Genomic DNA, 18,351 nt, shown 5'->3' with positions numbered 1-18,351 from the left:
TCTGTTCTGATGGACCGACTGTCATTCTGACTGTCGACTAGGTAGTCTTCCTCTGTTCTGATGGACTGACTGTCATTCTGACTGTCATTCTGACTGTTGAGTAGGTAGTCTTCCTCTGTTCTGATGGACCGACTGTCATTCTGACTGTTGAGTAGGTAGTCTTCCTCTGTTCTGATGGACTGACTGTCATTCTGACTGTCATTCTGACTGTTTAGGTAGTCTTCCTCTGTTCTGATGGACCGACTCTCATTCTGACTGGTGACTAGGTAGTCTTCCTCTGTTCTGATGGACCGACTGTCATTCTGACTGTTGAGTAGGTAGTCTTCCTCTGTTCTGATGGACTGACTGTCATTCTGACTGTCATTCTGACTGTTGACTAGGTAGTCTTCCTCTGTTCTGATGGACTGACTCTCATTCTGACTGGTGACTAGGTAGTCTTCCTCTGTTCTGATGGACTGACTCTCATTCTGACTGGTGACTAGGTAGTCTTCCTCTGTTCTGATGGACTGACTGTCATTCTGACTGTTCTGATGGACTGACTGTCATTCTGACTGTTCTGATGGACTGACTGTCATTCTGACTGTTCTGATGGACTGACTGTCATTCTGACTGTTCTGATGGACTGACTGAGGAGTTGTCAGGTCTGTAACTTGGACTGAGGAGTTGTCAGGTCTGTAACTTGGACTGAGGAGTTGTCAGGTCTGTAACTTGGACTGAGGAGTTGTCAGGTCTGTAACTTGGACTGAGGAGTTGTCAGGTCTGTAACTTGGACTGAGGAGTTGGCAGGTCTGTAACTTGGACTGAGGAGTTGGCAGGTCTGTAACTTGGACTGAGGAGTTGGCAGGTCTGTAACTTGGACTGAGGAGTTGTCAGGTCTGTAACTTGGACTGAGGAGTTGTCAGGTCTGTAACTTGGACTGAGGAGTTGTCAGGTCTGTAACTTGGACTGAGGAGTTGTCAGTTCTGTAACTTGGACTGGGGAGTTGTCAGGTCTGTAACTTGGACTGAGGAGTTGTCAGGTCTGTAACTTGGACTGAGGAGTTGTCAGGTCTGTAACTTGGACTGAGGAGTTGTCAGGTCTGTAACTTGGACTGAGGAGTTGTCAGGTCTGTAACTTGGACTGGGGAGTTGTCAGGTCTGTAACTTGGACTGAGGAGTTGTCAGGTCTGTAACTTGGACTGAGGAGTTGTCAGGTCTGTAACTTGGACTGAGGAGTTGTCAGGTCTGTAACTTGGACTGAGGAGTTGTCAGTTCTGTAACTTGGACTGGGGAGTTGTCAGGTCTGTAACTTGGACTGAGGAGTTGTCAGGTCTGTAACTTGGACTGAGGAGTTGTCAGGTCTGTAACTTGGACTGAGGAGTTGGCAGGTCTGTAACTTGGACTGAGGAGTTGTCAGGTCTGTAACTTGGACTGAGGAGTTGTCAGGTCTGTAACTTGGACTGAGGAGTTGTCAGGTCTGTAACTTGGACTGAGGAGTTGTCAGGTCTGTAACTTGGACTGAGGAGTTGTCAGTTCTGTAACTTGGACTGGGGAGTTGTCAGGTCTGTAACTTGGACTGAGGAGTTGTCAGGTCTGTAACTTGGACTGAGGAGTTGTCATTCCATGGATGGACTCACCTGTCTGCTGGTTTTAGGTATTTCCTCCAATCTGTCTCTTACGACCTAGACAACCAGGTGAGTTCCTAACCAATCAATGACCTGATCAATCAAAGTAGAAGGTAGGAGTGACAACTCGGACGCTCGACCCTCTGTGGAATGAGTTTTGACACCTGTGTGTTTTTGTCACTCTGCTGTATTGTGTGATGGACTGGGTCTCGTCCCCGCCGCTGCTCGACTGTTAGCCCACCGAACTAAAGTCTCAGGTCAAGTCTGTTTCAATCCGCTCTAGTTTATCATTTAAACCGATTAAACTCTGACGGGAAAACTTTTTGAACGCTCGTTTAAACTTTATGCGGTATTGCTTCTCTCGTCTTGATCTCCTACTGTCGTCTAAATATCTTCCTCTCCCTCCTCCTCCTCTCCTAGCTCCCACTGTCGCTACGGTAACCGGGAAACGTCCAAGCTGGATGAGTTCACGAACGACTTTGCCAAGGAGCTGCTAGAGTACAGAAAGATCCAGAAGGAGAGGAGACGCTCTTATTCCAGGTATAATACTCCTATAATACAGGAGAGGAGACTCTCTTATTCCAGGTATAATACTCATATAATACAGAAGGAGAGGAGACTCTCTTATTCCAGGTATAATACTCCTATAATACAGGAGAGGAGACGCTCTTATTCCAGGTATAATACTCATATAATACAGGAGAGGAGACTCTCTTATTCCAGGTATAATACTCATATAATACAGAAGGAGAGGAGACGCTCTTATTCCAGGTATAATACTCCTATAATACAGGAGAGGAGACTCTCTTATTCCAGGTATAATACTCATATAATACAGAAGGAGAGGAGACTCTCTTATTCCAGGTATAATACTCCTATAATACAGGAGAGGAGACGCTCTTATTCCAGGTATAATACTCATATAATACAGGAGAGGAGACTCTCTTATTCCAGGTATAATACTCATATAATACAGAAGGAGAGGAGACGCTCTTATTCCAGGTATAATACTCCTATAATACAGGAGAGGAGACTCTCTTATTCCAGGTATAATACTCATATAATACAGAAGGAGAGGAGACTCTCTTATTCCAGGTATAATACTCCTATAATACAGGAGAGGAGACGCTCTTATTCCAGGTATAATACTCATATAATACAGGAGAGGAGACTCTCTTATTCCAGGTATAATACTCATATAATACAGAAGGAGAGGAGACGCTCTTATTCCAGGTATAATACTCCTATAATACAGGAGAGGAGACTCTCTTATTCCAGGTATAATACTCATATAATACAGAAGGAGAGGAGACTCTCTTATTCCAGGTATAATACTCCTATAATACAGAGAGGAGACGCTCTTATTCCAGGTATAATACTCATATAATACAGGAGAGGAGACTCTCTTATTCCAGGTATAATACTCATATAATACAGAAGGAGAGGAGACTCTCTTATTCCAGGTATAATACTCATATAATACAGAGAGGCTCTTATTCCAGGTATAATACTCATATAATACAGAAGGAGAGGAGACTCTTATTCCAGGTATAATACTCCTATAATACAGAGAGGAGATGCTCTTATTCCAGGTATAATACTCATATAATACAGAAGGAGAGGAGACTCTCTTATTCCAGGTATAATACTCATATAATACAGAAGGAGAGGAGAATCTCTTATTCCAGGTATAATACTCATATAATACAGAAGGAGAGGAGACTCTCTTATTCCAGGTATAATACTCATATAATACAGAGAGGAGACTCTCTTATTCCAGGTATAATACTCATATAATACAGAAGGAGAGGAGACTCTTATTCCAGGTATAATACTCCTATAATACAGAGAGGAGATGCTCTTATTCCAGGTATAATACTCATATAATACAGAAGGAGAGGAGACTCTCTTATTCCAGGTATAATACTCATATAATACAGAAGGAGAGGAGAATCTCTTATTCCAGGTATAATACTCATATAATACAGAAGGAGAGGAGACTCTCTTATTCCAGGTATAATACTTATATAATACAGAAGGGGAGGAGACTCTCTTATTCCAGGTATAATACTCATATAATACAGAAGGAGAGGAGACTCTTATTCCAGGTATAATACTCATATAATACAGAAGGAGAGGAGACTCTTATTCCAGGTATAATACTCATATAATACAGAAGGGGAGGAGACTCTCTTATTCCAGGTATAATACTCATATAATACAGAAAGAGAGGAGACCCTCTTATTCCAGGTATAATACTCATATAATACAGAAGGAGAGGAGACTCTCTTATTCCAGGTATAATACTCATATAATACAGAAGGAGAGGAGAATCTCTTATTCCAGGTATAATACTCATATAATACAGAAGGAGACTCTTATTCCAGTTATAATACTCATATAATACAGAAGGAGAGGAGACTCTCTTATTCAGGTATAATACTCATATAATACAGAAGGGGAGGAGACTCTCTTATTCCAGGTATAATACTCATATAATACAGAAGGGGAGGAGACTCTTATTCCAGGTATAATACTCATATAATACAGAAAGAGAGGAGACCCTCTTATTCCAGGTATAATACTCATATAATACAGAAGGAGAGGAGACTCTCTTATTCCAGGTATAATACTCATATAATACAGAGAGGAGACTCTCTTATTCCAGGTATAATACTCCTATAATACAGAGAGGAGACTCTCTTATTCCAGGTATAATACTCATATAATACAGAGAGGAGACTCTCTTATTCCAGGTATAATACTCATATAATACAGAAGGAGAGGAGACTCTCTTATTCCAGGTATAATACTCATATAATACAGAAGGAGAGGAGAATCTCTTATTCCAGGTATAATACTCATATAATACAGAAAGAGAGGAGACCCTCTTATTCCAGGTATAATACTCGTATAATACAGAAGGAGAGGAGAATCTCTTATTCCAGGTATAATACTCATATAATACAGAAGGAGAGGAGACTCTTATTCCAGGTATAACACTCATATAATACAGAGAGTAGACGCTCTTATTCCAGGTATAATACTCATATAATACAGGAGAGGAGACTCTCTTATTCCAGGTATAATACTCATATAATACAGAGAGTAGACGCTCTTATTCCAGGTATAATACTCATATAATACAGAGAGGAGACTCTCTTATTCCAGGTATAATACTCATATAATACAGAAAGAGAGGAGACCCTCTTATTCCAGGTATAATACTCATATAATACAGAGAGTAGACGCTCTTATTCCAGGTATAATACTCATATAATACAGGAGAGGAGACGCTCTTATTCCAGGTATAATACTCATACAATACAGGAGAGGAGACCCTCTTATTCCAGGTATAATACTCGTATAATACAGAAGGAGAGGAGAATCTCTTATTCCAGGTATAATACTCATATAATACAGAAGGAGAGGAGACTCTCTTATTCCAGGTATAATACTCATATAATACAGAAGGAGAGGAGACTCTTATTCCAGGTATAACACTCATATAATACAGAGAGTAGACGCTCTTATTCCAGGTATAATACTCATATAATACAGAGAGTAGACGCTCTTATTCCAGGTATAATACTCATATAATACAGAGGAGACTCTCTTATTCCAGGTATAATACTCATATAATACAGAAAGAGAGGAGACCCTCTTATTCCAGGTATAATACTCATATAATACAGAGAGTAGACGCTCTTATTCCAGGTATAATACTCATATAATACAGGAGAGGAGACGTTCTTATTCCAGGTATAATACTCATATAATACAGGAGAGGAGACCCTCTTATTCCAGGTATAATACTCATATAATACAGAGAGTAGACGCTCTTATTCCAGGTATAATACTCATATAATACAGAGAGGAGACTCTCTTATTCCAGGTATAATACTCATATAATACAGAAGGAGAGGAGAATCTCTTATTCCAGGTATAATACTCATATAATACAGAAGGAGAGGAGACTCTCTTGTTCCAGGTATAATACTCATATAATACAGAAGGAGAGGAGAATCTCTTATTCCAGGTATAATACTCATATAATACAGAGAGGAGACTCTCTTATTCCAGGTATAATACTCATATAATACAGAGGAGACCCTCTTATTCCAGGTATAATACTCATATAATACAGAAGGAGAGGAGAATCTCTTATTCCAGGTATAACACTCATATAATACAGAAAGATCCAGAAGGAGAGATGATGCTCTCACTCTAGGTATAATACTCGTATAATACCCTTGCAATATTCACATAGTACTCATAACTGTAATACAATACTCGTATAATACTAGTATTCTATACCTGCATAATTTAATTCTATACTCATATAATAGTATTCTGTACCCATAATAGTATTCTATACTCATACAATGGTGCTGTATACTCATATAATGGTATTCTATACTCATACAATGGTATTCTATACTCATACAATGGTATTCTATACTCGTATAATAGTATTCTATACTCATATAATGGTATTCTATACTCGTATAATAGTATTCTATACTCATATAATAGTATTTTATACTCATATAGTGGTATTCTATACCCATATAATAGTATTCTATACTCATATAGTGGTATTCTATACCCATATAATAGTATTCTATACTCATATAGTGGTATTCTATACCCATATAATAGTATTCTATACCCATATAATAGTATTCTATACCCATATAATAGTATTCTATACTCATATAATAGTATTCTATACCCATATAATAGTATTCTATACTCGTATAATAGTATTCTATACCCATATACTGGTATGCTATACTCATATAATGGTATTCTATACTCATACAATGGTATTCTATACTCGTATAATAGTATTCTATACTACTCGCACTTAATCTTTCCCCCATCTCTTTCTCTCTCCATCTGTCATTTTCTTTCTCTCTTTCTTTCTCTCTCTCTCTTTCTCCATCTCTCTCTCTCTCTCTCTCTCTCTCTCTCTCTCTCTCTCTCTCTCTCTCTCTCCATCTCTCTCTCTCTCTCTCTCTCTCCATCTCTCTCTCTTTCTCTCTCTCTCTCTCTCTCTCTCTCTCTCTCTCTCTCTCTCTCTCTCTCTCTCTCTCCATCTCTCTCTCTTTCTCTCTCTCTCTCTCTCTCTCTCTCTCTCTCTCTGTCTCTCTCTTTGTCTCTCTTTGTCTCTCTCTCACTGTCTCTCTTTTTCTCTCTCTCTCTCTCTTTCTCCATCTCTCTCTCTTTCTCTCTCTCTCTCTCTCTCTCTCTTTCTCCATCTCTCTCTCTCTCTCTCTCTCTCTCTCTGTCTCTCTCTCCATCTCTCTCTCTTTCTCTCTCTTTCTCCATCTCTCTCTCTCTCTCTCTCTCTCTCTCTCTCTCCAGGTCTAGGTCGTCTTACAGTAGCTCATCCTACTCCAAATCCCGTTCCCGTTCTCGTTCATACTCCCGTTCCTCCAGTCGTTCCAGATCCCGTTCTAGATCCCGTTCCAGATCTTACTCCCTCTCCTCTCCGTACTCCCGCCGCCACGAACGACCGCGGGGCTACCGCTCCCGTTCCCGTGGCTACCGCCGATCACGCTCGCCGCCGCATTTCAGGGACCGAGATGGGGCGGGACGGGGGAGAGGACGTGGACGAGGAGGAGGGTACCGGTCACGCTCTAGATCACCTGGCCAAGGGGGGTACAGGACCCACACTCCTCCACCCCCAAGCTCCAGGAAGCCTGCCGCTGCTGGGCCGCCACCGGAGGGAGAGAGGAAATACCCGAGCCGGACCCGGGAGAGGGATCGGGAGCCGGCGGTGTACGACCGTGGTCCAGACCACAATGACCCGTACGAGAGGGAGAGGTACCGGGAGTGGGAGAAAGAGTACAGGGAATGGTACGAGAAATACTTCAAAAACTACAACTCCCACAACCCTCCTCCCAATAACCCCCCTCTGTACAGGGGCCGACCCGCCCTTAGTTTCGCCCCCGCCCCTGTGCCACCCACAGCCGCCGGACGAGACAGAGACCCCTACAACCCTCCTCCACCCTCGGACTTCTACCCCTCCCCCCGACGCCGCCTGGACCGTGGATCCTCCCCCTTCAGCCGAGGGAGGAGGCGAGGTGAGGACTATCCCCCTCCCCCCTCACACCCCTCCCCCAAGGGCAGGAACCAGCCAATGACTTACCAGGAGAAGTGTGCTGAGCAGTTTGGAAATGTGCCACTGGCCTGGTCAGCCAATCAGGATCCTCAGACGCCACTGAAGGTCGCTAAGGGTGACAGAGATCCGTCGTCGAGCGTCGCCGCTGCCGCGTTCACTGTGACCTCCGACCTGAAAGAGCAGAAGCACAGGAAGAGGAAGAAGAGGAAGACGGAGCGAGGGAGAGAGGGAGGAGAGTTCTTCAGTGCGTCTGACTCTACGGACGACGCTCGGAAAGAAGAAGAAGAAGAGAAGGAGAAGGAGAAGAAGAAGAGGACCGGGAGTACTCCCGTTGGTTCGTCAAGCCATGACGACTCCACCCCAGTACGGGACGAGCCAATAGACAGCGACGCCTCAGACTTAGTCCCGGACAAAGCTGACAGGCGGACCAGGGACGGTAAGGAGAAGGGAGTGAAGAGAAAGAGTGACAGAGTGTATAAACACAGACCGGACGCCAGCGCAGCGAGGAAAGACTCATCGTCCAAGAGCTGGAAGACCAGCAGAGATAGAGACGTAGAGACAGACCGGGACAAGACCGGTACAGACCGGGACAAAACCGGTACAGACCGGGACAAGACCGGTACAGCTCGGGACAAGACCACCCCAGCCGGAACAGCCAAACAGGAGACTTCTCTAATAGAACCGTCAGTCAAACGGGTCAAAGGTGAATTTATCCCCTTCCAATCAGACTCTTCCACCTCCCCCCAGAGAGAGGTGGAACTCCAACCCCCTGCACCCCTAGCATCAGCTCCCAAACTACCTCCTCTCAAACGCCACCCAGACCAGCTCGACACAGTTCAAATCCACCCAGACCCATTCAAACCGGTTAGAACCGACCCAAACCAGTTCAAACCTGTCAGAACCGACCCAGACCAGTTCAACACAGTTAGAAACGACCCAAACCAGTTTAAACCAGTTAGAACCGGCCCGGATCAGTTTAAACCGTTCAGAACCGACCCGGATCAGTTTAAACCTGTCAGAACCGACCCAGACCAGTTCAACACAGTTAGAACCGACCCAAACCAGTTTAAACCATTTAGAACCGGCCCGGATCAGTTTAAACCGTTCAGAACAGACCTGGATCAGTTTAAACCTGTCAGAACCGACCCAGACCAGTTCAACACAGTTAGAAACGACCCAAACCAGTTTAAACCAGTTAGAACCGGCCCGGATCAGTTTAAACCGTTCAGAACCGACCCGGATCAGTTTAAACCGCTCAGAACCGACCCGGACCATTCCAGACCAGCCAAGGAGGAGCAGAGAGGGAAGAGAGATCCAGGGGCTCGGCAGGACAGGGGCTCAGGGAGAGAGGACAAGCCCAGGAGAGAGGCTGACAACAGGGTGGGTAGAGAGCAGGAGAGAGCCCCTGGCAAAGCTCCAGACACCAAGTCTGAGAAGAGGAGGAGGAAGGAGGAGGAGGAGGAGAAGAGGAAGACGAGAAAGGAGGAGAAGAGTATGTCTGATAAGGACATAGAGGTGCCCCAAATCAAATCTCCCACAGTGGAGCTCAGTGAGACCGTAAAACCCTGCAACATCAAACGTGACGTAGAGAAAGAGACGGAAAGAGAGGAGAGGGCTTCCATAAGGCCTCTGATGGAGATGAAAGGAGGAGACCCTCAGAGGAAGATAAAGACCAACAGAGAAGAAGGGAGGAGGACCGGCGGGGTTGTGGGAGTGGCCGGAACAGAGGCAGCCAATCAGAGCAGCTATACGAAGGGAAGCGTAGAGAGGGGCAAAGCCAAGAGGAGCCGTAAGGTCCTAGCGTCCGACGGACCAGGAACCGTAGTGGACTGCACCAGGTGAGACTTGGCTGTCTGGGGAAACTGACTGTTCCGTCTAATAGTAACTAGTGTCTACCTGAGTGGGATGACAGGAAGTCTCTCTGGATAACAGTGTCAATGTACAGTCATAACACATGATACAGTCCTACTCTGTCCACCAGGGGGCAGTAGTCCTGTGTGGTGGAGGAGGAGGTGTCTATATTAACTATATGTTGTTGTGTAATACAGCACCAGTCCACCAGGGGGCAGTAGTCCTGTGTGGTGGAGGAGGAGGAGGAGGTGTCTATATTAACTATGTGTTGTTGTGTAATACAGCACCAGTCCACCAGGGGGCAGTAGTCCTGTGTGGTGGAGGAGGAGGAGGAGGTGTCTATATTAACTATGTGTTGTTGTGTAATACAGCACCAGTCCACCAGGGGGCAGTAGTCCTGTGTGGAGGAGGAGGAGGTGTCTATATTAACTATGTGTTGTTGTGTAATACAGCACCAGTCCACCAGGGGGCAGTAGTCCTGTGTGGAGGAGGAGGAGGTGTCTATATTAACTATGTGTTGTTGTGTAATACAGCACCAGTCCACCAGGGGGCAGTAGTCCTGTGTGGAGGAGGAGGTGTCTATATTAACTATGTGTTGTTGTGTAATACAGCACCAGTCCACCAGGGGGCAGTAGTCCTGTGTGGAGGAGGAGGAGGTGTCTATATTAACTATGTGTTGTTGTGTAATACAGCACCAGTCCACCAGGGGGCAGTAGTCCTGTGTGGAGGAGGAGGTGTCTATATTAACTATGTGTTGTTGTGTAATACAGCACCAGTCCACCAGGGGGCAGTAGTCCTGTGTGGAGGAGGAGGTGTCTATATTAACTATGTGTTGTTGTGTAATACAGCACCAGTCCACCAGGGGGCAGTAGTCCTGTGTGGAGGAGGAGGTGTCTATATTAACTATGTGTTGTTGTGTAATACAGCACCAGTCCACCAGGGGGCAGTAGTCCTGTGTGGAGGAGGAGGAGGTGTCTATATTAACTATGTGTTGTTGTGTAATACAGCACCAGTCCACCAGGGGGCAGTAGTCCTGTGTGTGGTGATGGAGCAGAGGGCAGAGCAGAGCAGAGGAAGACTGTCGTTAAAACACTGGAGGAATACACCAACGACAGCTCGACACCTGCTGACGACCATATAGTACTCATACAGGTAAGACACACAGCTCTACACCTGTTAGACTAGATAGTACTCATACAGGAGACACACACAGCTCTACACCTGTTAGACTAGATAGTACTCATACAGGAGACACACACAGCTCTACACCTGTTATACTAGATAGTACTCATACAGGAGACACACAGCTCTACACCTGTTAGACTAGATAGTACTCATACAGGAGACACACACAGCTCTACACCTGTTATACTAGATAGTACTCATACAGGAGACACACACAGCTCTACACCTGTTAGACTAGATAGTACTCATACAGGTAAGACACACACAGCTCTACACCTGTTATACTAGATAGTACTCATACAGGAGACACACAGCTCTACACCTGTTAGACTAGATAGTACTCATACAGGAGACACACACAGCTCTACACCTGTTATACTAGATAGTACTCATACAGGAGACACACACAGCTCTACACCTGTTAGACTAGATAGTACTCATACAGGTAAGACACACACAGCTCTACACCTGTTAGACTAGATAGTACTCATACAGGAGACACACAGCTCTACACCTGTTAGACTAGATAGTACTCATACAGGAGACACACAGCTCTACACCTGTTATACTAGATAGTACTCATACAGGAGACACACACAGCTCTACACCTGTTAGACTAGATAGTACTCATACAGGAGACACACACAGCTCTACACCTGTTATACTAGATAGTACTCATACAGGAGACACACAGCTCTACACCTGTTATACTAGATAGTACTCATACAGGAGACACACACAGCTCTACACCTGTTAGACTAGATAGTACTCATACAGGAGACACACACAGCTCTACACCTGTTATACTAGATAGTACTCATACAGGAGACACACAGCTCTACACCTGTTAGACTAGATAGTACTCATACAGGAGACACACAGCTCTACACCTGTTAGACTAGATAGTACTCATACAGGAGACACACACAGCTCTACACCTGTTATACTAGATAGTACTCATACAGGAGACACACACAGGTCTACACCTGTTAGACTAGATAGTACTCATACAGGAGACACACAGCTCTACACCTGTTAGACTAGATAGTACTCATACAGGAGACACACACAGCTCTACACCTGTTAGACTAGATAGTACTCATACAGGAGACACACAGCTCTACACCTGTTAGACTAGATAGTACTCATACAGGAGACACACAGCTCTACACCTGTTATACTAGATAGTACTCATACAGGAGACACACACAGCTCTACACCTGTTATACTAGATAGTACTCATACAGGAGACACACAGCTCTACACCTGTTAGACTAGATAGTACTCATACAGGAGACACACACAGCTCTACACCTGTTATACTAGATAGTACTCATACAGGAGACACACACAGCTCTACACCTGTTAGACTAGATAGTACTCATACAGGAGACACACAGCTCTATACCTGTTAGACTAGATAGTACTCATACAGGAGACACACAGCTCTACACCTGTTATACTAGATAGTACTCATACAGGAGACACACAGCTCTACACCTGTTAGACTAGATAGTACTCATACAGGAGACACACAGCTCTACACCTGTTAGACTAGATAGTACTCATACAGGTAAGACACACACAGCTCTACACCTGTTAGACTAGATAGTACTCATACAGGAGACACACAGCTCTACACCTGTTAGACTAGATAGTACTCATACAGGAGACACACAGCTCTACACCTGTTAGACTAGATAGTACTCATACAGGAGACACACAGCTCTACACCTGTTAGACTAGATAGTACTCATACAGGTAAGAGACACACAGCTCTACACCTGTTAGACTAGATAGTACTCATACAGGTAAGAGACACAGCTCTACACCTGTTAGACTAGATAGTACTCATACAGGAGACACACAGCTCTACACCTGTTAGACTAGATAGTACTCATACAGGAGACACACAGCTCTACACCTGTTAGACTAGATAGTACTCATACAGGAGACACACAGCTCTACACCTGTTAGACTAGATAGTACTCATACAGGAGACACACACAGCTCTACACCTGTTATACTAGATAGTACTCATACAGGAGACACACAGCTCTACACCTGTTATACTAGATAGTACTCATACAGGAGACACACACAGCTCTACACCTGTTATACTAGATAGTACTCATACAGGAGACACACACAGCTCTACACCTGTTATACTAGATAGTACTCATACAGGAGACACACAGCTCTACACCTGTTAGACTAGATAGTACTCATACAGGAGACACACAGCTCTACACCTGTTAGACTAGATCGTACTCATACAGGAGACACACACAGCTCTACACCTGTTATACTAGATAGTACTCATACAGGAGACACACACAGCTCTACACCTGTTATACTAGATAGTACTCATACAGGAGACACACACAGCTCTACACCTGTTAGACTAGATAGTACTCATACAGGAGACACACACAGCTCTACACCTGTTAGACTAGATAGTACTCATACAGGTGACACACACAGCTCTACACCTGTTATACTAGATAGTACTCATACAGGAGACACACACAGCTCTACACCTGTTCGACTAGATAGTACTCATACAGGAGACACACAGCTCTACACCTGTTAGACTAGATAGTACTCATACAGGAGACACACACAGCTCTACACCTGTTAGACTAGATAGTACTCATACAGGAGACACACAGCTCTACACCTGTTATACTAGATAGTACTCATACAGGAGACACACAGCTCTACACCTGTTAGACTAGATAGTACTCATACAGGAGACACACAGCTCTACACCTGTTATACTAGATAGTACTCATACAGGAGACACACAGCTCTACACCTGTTAGACTAGATAGTACTCATACAGGAGACACACACAGCTCTACACCTGTTAGACTAGATAGTACTCATACAGGAGACACACACAGCTCTACACCTGTTAGACTAGATAGTACTCATACAGGAGACACACACAGCTCTACACCTGTTCGACTAGATAGTACTCATACAGGAGACACACACAGCTCTACACCTGTTAGACTAGATAGTACTCATACAGGAGACACACACAGCTCTACACCTGTTCGACTATATAGTACTCATACAGGAGACACACAGCTCTACACCTGTTAGACTAGATAGTACTCATACAGGAGACACACACAGCTCTACACCTGTTCGACTAGATAGTACTCATACAGGAGACACACAGCTCTACACCTGTTAGACTAGATAGTACTCATACAGGAGACACACACAGCTCTACACCTGTTAGACTAGATAGTACTCATACAGGAGACACACACAGCTCTACACCTGTTCGACTAGATAGTACTCATACAGGAGACACACAGCTCTACACCTGTTAGACTAGATAGTACTCATACAGGAGACACATCTCACACAGGCAGATGTTCTCTTCTCTCCTCCTCCAGGTCCCTCGCTCCAAGTGGGAGAAGGAGGACTACGAATCAGAAGAAGAGGAAGGAGGGGTCAGGGTTCAACTCCGCCCCCCGCTCGCCCCATCCCTCCCTTTCCCCCCTGGACCCCACATCACCGTGGCAACGGAGACAGAGGCAGGGCGAAGGAAAGAGAGGGATTGTACCTTTCCCAAGCCAGAGAGAACTATGTCCCCCTCTAGTGGCAGAGACAGAGAAGACGGCCTGCAGGGTGGAAAACACTCCGGAGACACCATACCTTCTGAGAAAGACAGAGAGATGGAGAGAGAGAGAGATCGGTTAAAGGAGCGGGAGAGAGAGAGGGAAAGGGATAAAGAACGGGACAGAGAGCGGGGGAAAGAGAGAGAAAGGGAACACAGCCGCGCTTCTGACAAAGATATGGACAGACCGAGAAAGATTCCCTCTTCCTCTCAGCGGCCGGAGAGAGAGAGGAGAGAAGGAGAGAGGACTGGGGAGAGAGGGAGCGACCACAGCAGTGAAAAGAGCTCCTCTCAGCGGCCGGAGCGAGAGAGGAGAGAAGGAGAGAGGACTGGAGAGAGAGGGAGCGACCACAGCAGTGAAAAGAGCTCCTCTCAGCGGCCGGAGCGAGAGAGGAGAGAGAGAGAAGGAGAGAGGACTGGAGAGAGAGGGAGCGACCACAGCAATGAAAAGAGCTCCTCTCAGCGGCCGGAGCGAGAGAGAGAGAGGACTGGGGAGAGAGGGAGCGACCACAGCAGTGAAAAGAGCTCCTCTTCCTCCTCACACTCTTACTCACGCGATCGTAAACCTGTTTCTTCATCCAGGGACCACAAAGCAACCTCTGACCGCAGACCACCGGACCCCAGAGCCAGGGAGCACAGAGACTACAAGCAGAGAGACTACAAGCAGAGAGACCACCTCGACCACAAACACAAAGACAACAACGACCAGACCTCGTCCACCGTTGACCGTAACACCAACTCTACGGACCGTAGACCACCGGACGACCAGGAGACCACCAGAGAACACAAAGACCACGGCGAGCTAGGCAATACCTCTCCCGTCTCCGAGAGAGACCCACCCCCATCTGACCCCTCCTCCTCCTCCGGCACCCAGAGATCTCAGGGAGGCTCTGAGCCCACCAGACCCAGTGAGAGCAGCCCTGGCGGGGACACGACGCAGGACATATACCCCTCTCCTCAGGTCTCCAGCTCCATGGAGAACCAGCCCGGGAGGGGGAAGGCTGAGGGAGAAGAGCCCAGAGCAGAGCGCTCCTCGGCGGGGAGACAAAGCCAGCAGGCCAGCCTAGGAAACCTAGAGAAGGAGATGAGCGGCTGTGGAAAGCTCCCTCAACACCCAGCCTCACTTCTACAGCCCCCCAGGACTGACAACAGGGCAGGGGTGCCCCGAGCTGTCAGAGAGAGAGAGAGAAAGAAAGAGAGAGAGTGGCAGATGCAAAAGATGAGGGAGAAGATGGAGAAGGAGAGAGAGGAGGAGAGAGAGAAAAGGGTGGATAGGGAGGAGGAGAGAGAGAAAAGGGTGGATAGGGAGAAGGAGAGAGAGAAAAGGGTGGATAGGGAGGAGGAGAGAGAGAAAAGGGTGGATAGGGAGAAGGAGAGAGAGAAAAGGGTGGATAGGGAGAAAAGGGTGGATAGGGAGAAGGAGGGAGAGAAAAGGGTGGATAGGGAGAAGGAGAGAGAGAAATGGGTGGATAGGGAGAAGGAGGGAGAGAAAGGGGTGGATAGGGAGAAGGAGAGAGAGAAAAGGGTGGATAGGGAGAAGAAGAGAGAGAAAAGGGTGGATAGGAAGGAGGAGGGAGAGAAAAGGGTGGATAGGGAGAAGGAGGGAGAGAGAGAGCACCCTAAAGTAATACCTCCTCCCTCGGTCCCTTCTTCCAAATCTCCTTCTGACCTGGTCAGAGAGACTGATGAGGCAGCCTTCGAACCTGACTACAGCGAGGGAGAGATCTCAGAGGGGGAGGACAGGGGGGAGGAGGAGGGAGAGAAAAAAGTGGGCGGACAGAGAGCGGTGGAGGGAGAGCGAGGGTTGGAGGGAGAGCGAGCGGTGCATGGGGGTAGCAGCAGAAGTCGTAGCAGCAGCGCCAGCTCTGTCGGTAGCCTGGGCAACAAGAAAGACAAGAAGAAGAAAGATAAAAAAGACAAGAAGAAGAAAAAGAAGAAAGAGAGAAAACAGAAGAGACAGGCGAGCCTGGACGCTGAGGAGGGAGACGTCACAGGACTGAAACACAAACACAAGAAGAAGAACAAGAAGAACAAGGACAATACCAGAGAGAGAGAAGAAGAGGAGGAGGAGGAGAGAAGAGGAGAAGACCAAATGGCTAGCGTAGCCTTATGAGACATTTCGTTGTGAAGCGTTTTCGAACCACGTTTCAGCCCCAAGGCTCGTGGCCCAAACCTTATTCCCTAACTAGTGCACGACCTAAAGGTTTTGGACAAACCCTAGTGCACTAAGAAGGGAATAGGGTGCCATTTTGTAGGAAAGAGATTTTTTTTTTTTTCTTCCTCGCCCTCCTGTCAGTGAGAAGGTCTCAGAGGCGTCACACAGCCTGTATTCCAAATACCTACTCCCTATACAGGGCACTCCTTTTGACCAGGGCCCATACCCCCTATACAGGGCCCTCCTTTTGACCAGGGCCCATATCCCCTATATAGGGCACTATGTAGGGGATGTGGGTGTCATTTGTGACGGGACCCCGTAGTGTAGATCGTATAGAGGACTTCAAACCGCTCTGCAAGTTGTCTACTTCAACACTTTATCTGGGGGGGGGGGGGGTTGCTGAGGATTTGAATTAATTTAATGACTTTAAGGCTGATGTATAAAACATTAATTTTTAGACTCTGCTCAACATTGGCTGTTGCTTGGACGAGTCGGTTTACTTGAATGATGCTTCCAACTTTGATTTAAATTTTTTGTGTTTATAAAAAAGAATGTAATTGCTAAACCTTGATTTTGTCCCCCCCCGGGCCCCTCCCCCCAGATTTGATTTGTCCCCCCCCCCGACCCCTCCCCCCAGATTTGATTTGTCCCCCCCCGACCCCTCCCCCCAGATTTGATTTGTCCCCCCCCCGGCCCCTCCCCCCAGATTTGATTTGTCCCCCCCCGGCCCCTCCCCCCATATTTTATTTGTCGTCCCCCCCCTGGCCCCTCCCCCCATATTTTATTTGTCGTCCCCCCCCGGCCCCTCCCCCCAGATTTGATTTGTAGGTCTATGTTACTCTGCTGTAGAGAGACTGAGCTAGAGTGCCCTAGAGGTCATTGTAGGCCTATGTTTTGCAAAATGATTTCCCATAATTCCCCAGATTTCCTTCTTGATTTCAGGAATCTGGGATTATTTTCGGGGGGGGGGGGGGGGTTACCAGAGTTGTTCAACCCTAGAGGTAGTAGTGTCTTATGATACCTGAATGAATTATATTTACACAATTATGACAATATGTGAGTATTGTTGTTAGTTGAAGCTGGACTGGGGGTAGAGATCCACTGGAGAGTGTTGAGGGTCACGTATTGGATTTAAAAGGTTCCATGTTTATTGCACTGTGAAGATTCATCAACCCAAGGTCCTTTTTGTTTTTTATTTTGTGTTGCAAATGACCTCTGTTTTAATTTAAACTACCATCTGAATGAAGGAGGGACGTTTTTATTTTATTTTTTCCCCCTCTTTTGTTTTGAAGATTAAAAAATAAAAAAATTCTGCAAAAATAAATGTTCTCCATTTTCTTTGTTTTTTAACTTTTAGTTTTTTACCCAGAAATCAAAGGTGCTTCAAATGTGGATAACTTTATATTAAGGGTCTGTAATAAATCATTTATAAACTGTTTTTGCTCATTGTTACTTCCACATTTGTTAATGTTTTACTAAAGCTAGGCACAAATGTATATTTTCCTTAAACATCCTGTGTTCTGTGCTGATTATTGCTGTTACTCGGGTACCAATGTTGCTCGTCTTTTAGTGAGAAATTACACTGGTCACTCAAAACATTTAATAAATCATACTCATTTTAGATTAGGGACTGCAAAAAAATACTTTTACTAATGATTAGTAAATGGTTAATAGATTTGGGGTTGATGATTAATAAATAGTGAACGAACACTTGTATAAATGCTATATAAATGGTTTATTACAGAGCCTTATCCAGACGTGTCTTATTTACAATGATGGCCTACACCGGC

At 45.6% G+C, this 18,351-nt stretch overlaps 1 protein-coding gene across 1 annotated transcript in view; it reads left to right on the top strand.

Moving 5' to 3' along the window:
* Positions 1-17,178, top strand: part of LOC129847364 (E3 ubiquitin-protein ligase RBBP6-like) — a 58,767-nt gene extending 41,589 nt beyond the window's left edge. Inside the window, exons 18-22 of the mRNA XM_055915135.1 lie at positions 2,024-2,143; positions 6,974-9,571; positions 10,592-10,736; positions 14,183-14,805; positions 14,989-17,178. Of these exons, the coding sequence (XP_055771110.1) occupies positions 2,024-2,143; positions 6,974-9,571; positions 10,592-10,736; positions 14,183-14,805; positions 14,989-16,519 (5,017 nt within the window). The 3' untranslated portion in view covers positions 16,520-17,178. The remainder of the gene's footprint in view (positions 1-2,023; positions 2,144-6,973; positions 9,572-10,591; positions 10,737-14,182; positions 14,806-14,988) is intronic.
* Positions 17,179-18,351: the final 1,173 nt, after the last annotated feature.

Source organism: Salvelinus fontinalis, unplaced genomic scaffold (genome assembly GCF_029448725.1).
Source record: "Salvelinus fontinalis isolate EN_2023a unplaced genomic scaffold, ASM2944872v1 scaffold_0800, whole genome shotgun sequence".
Classification (NCBI taxonomy): domain Eukaryota; kingdom Metazoa; phylum Chordata; class Actinopteri; order Salmoniformes; family Salmonidae; genus Salvelinus; species Salvelinus fontinalis.
The sequence above is the reverse complement of the archived record's forward strand: the minus strand, read 5'-3'. Positions and strand labels throughout refer to the sequence as shown.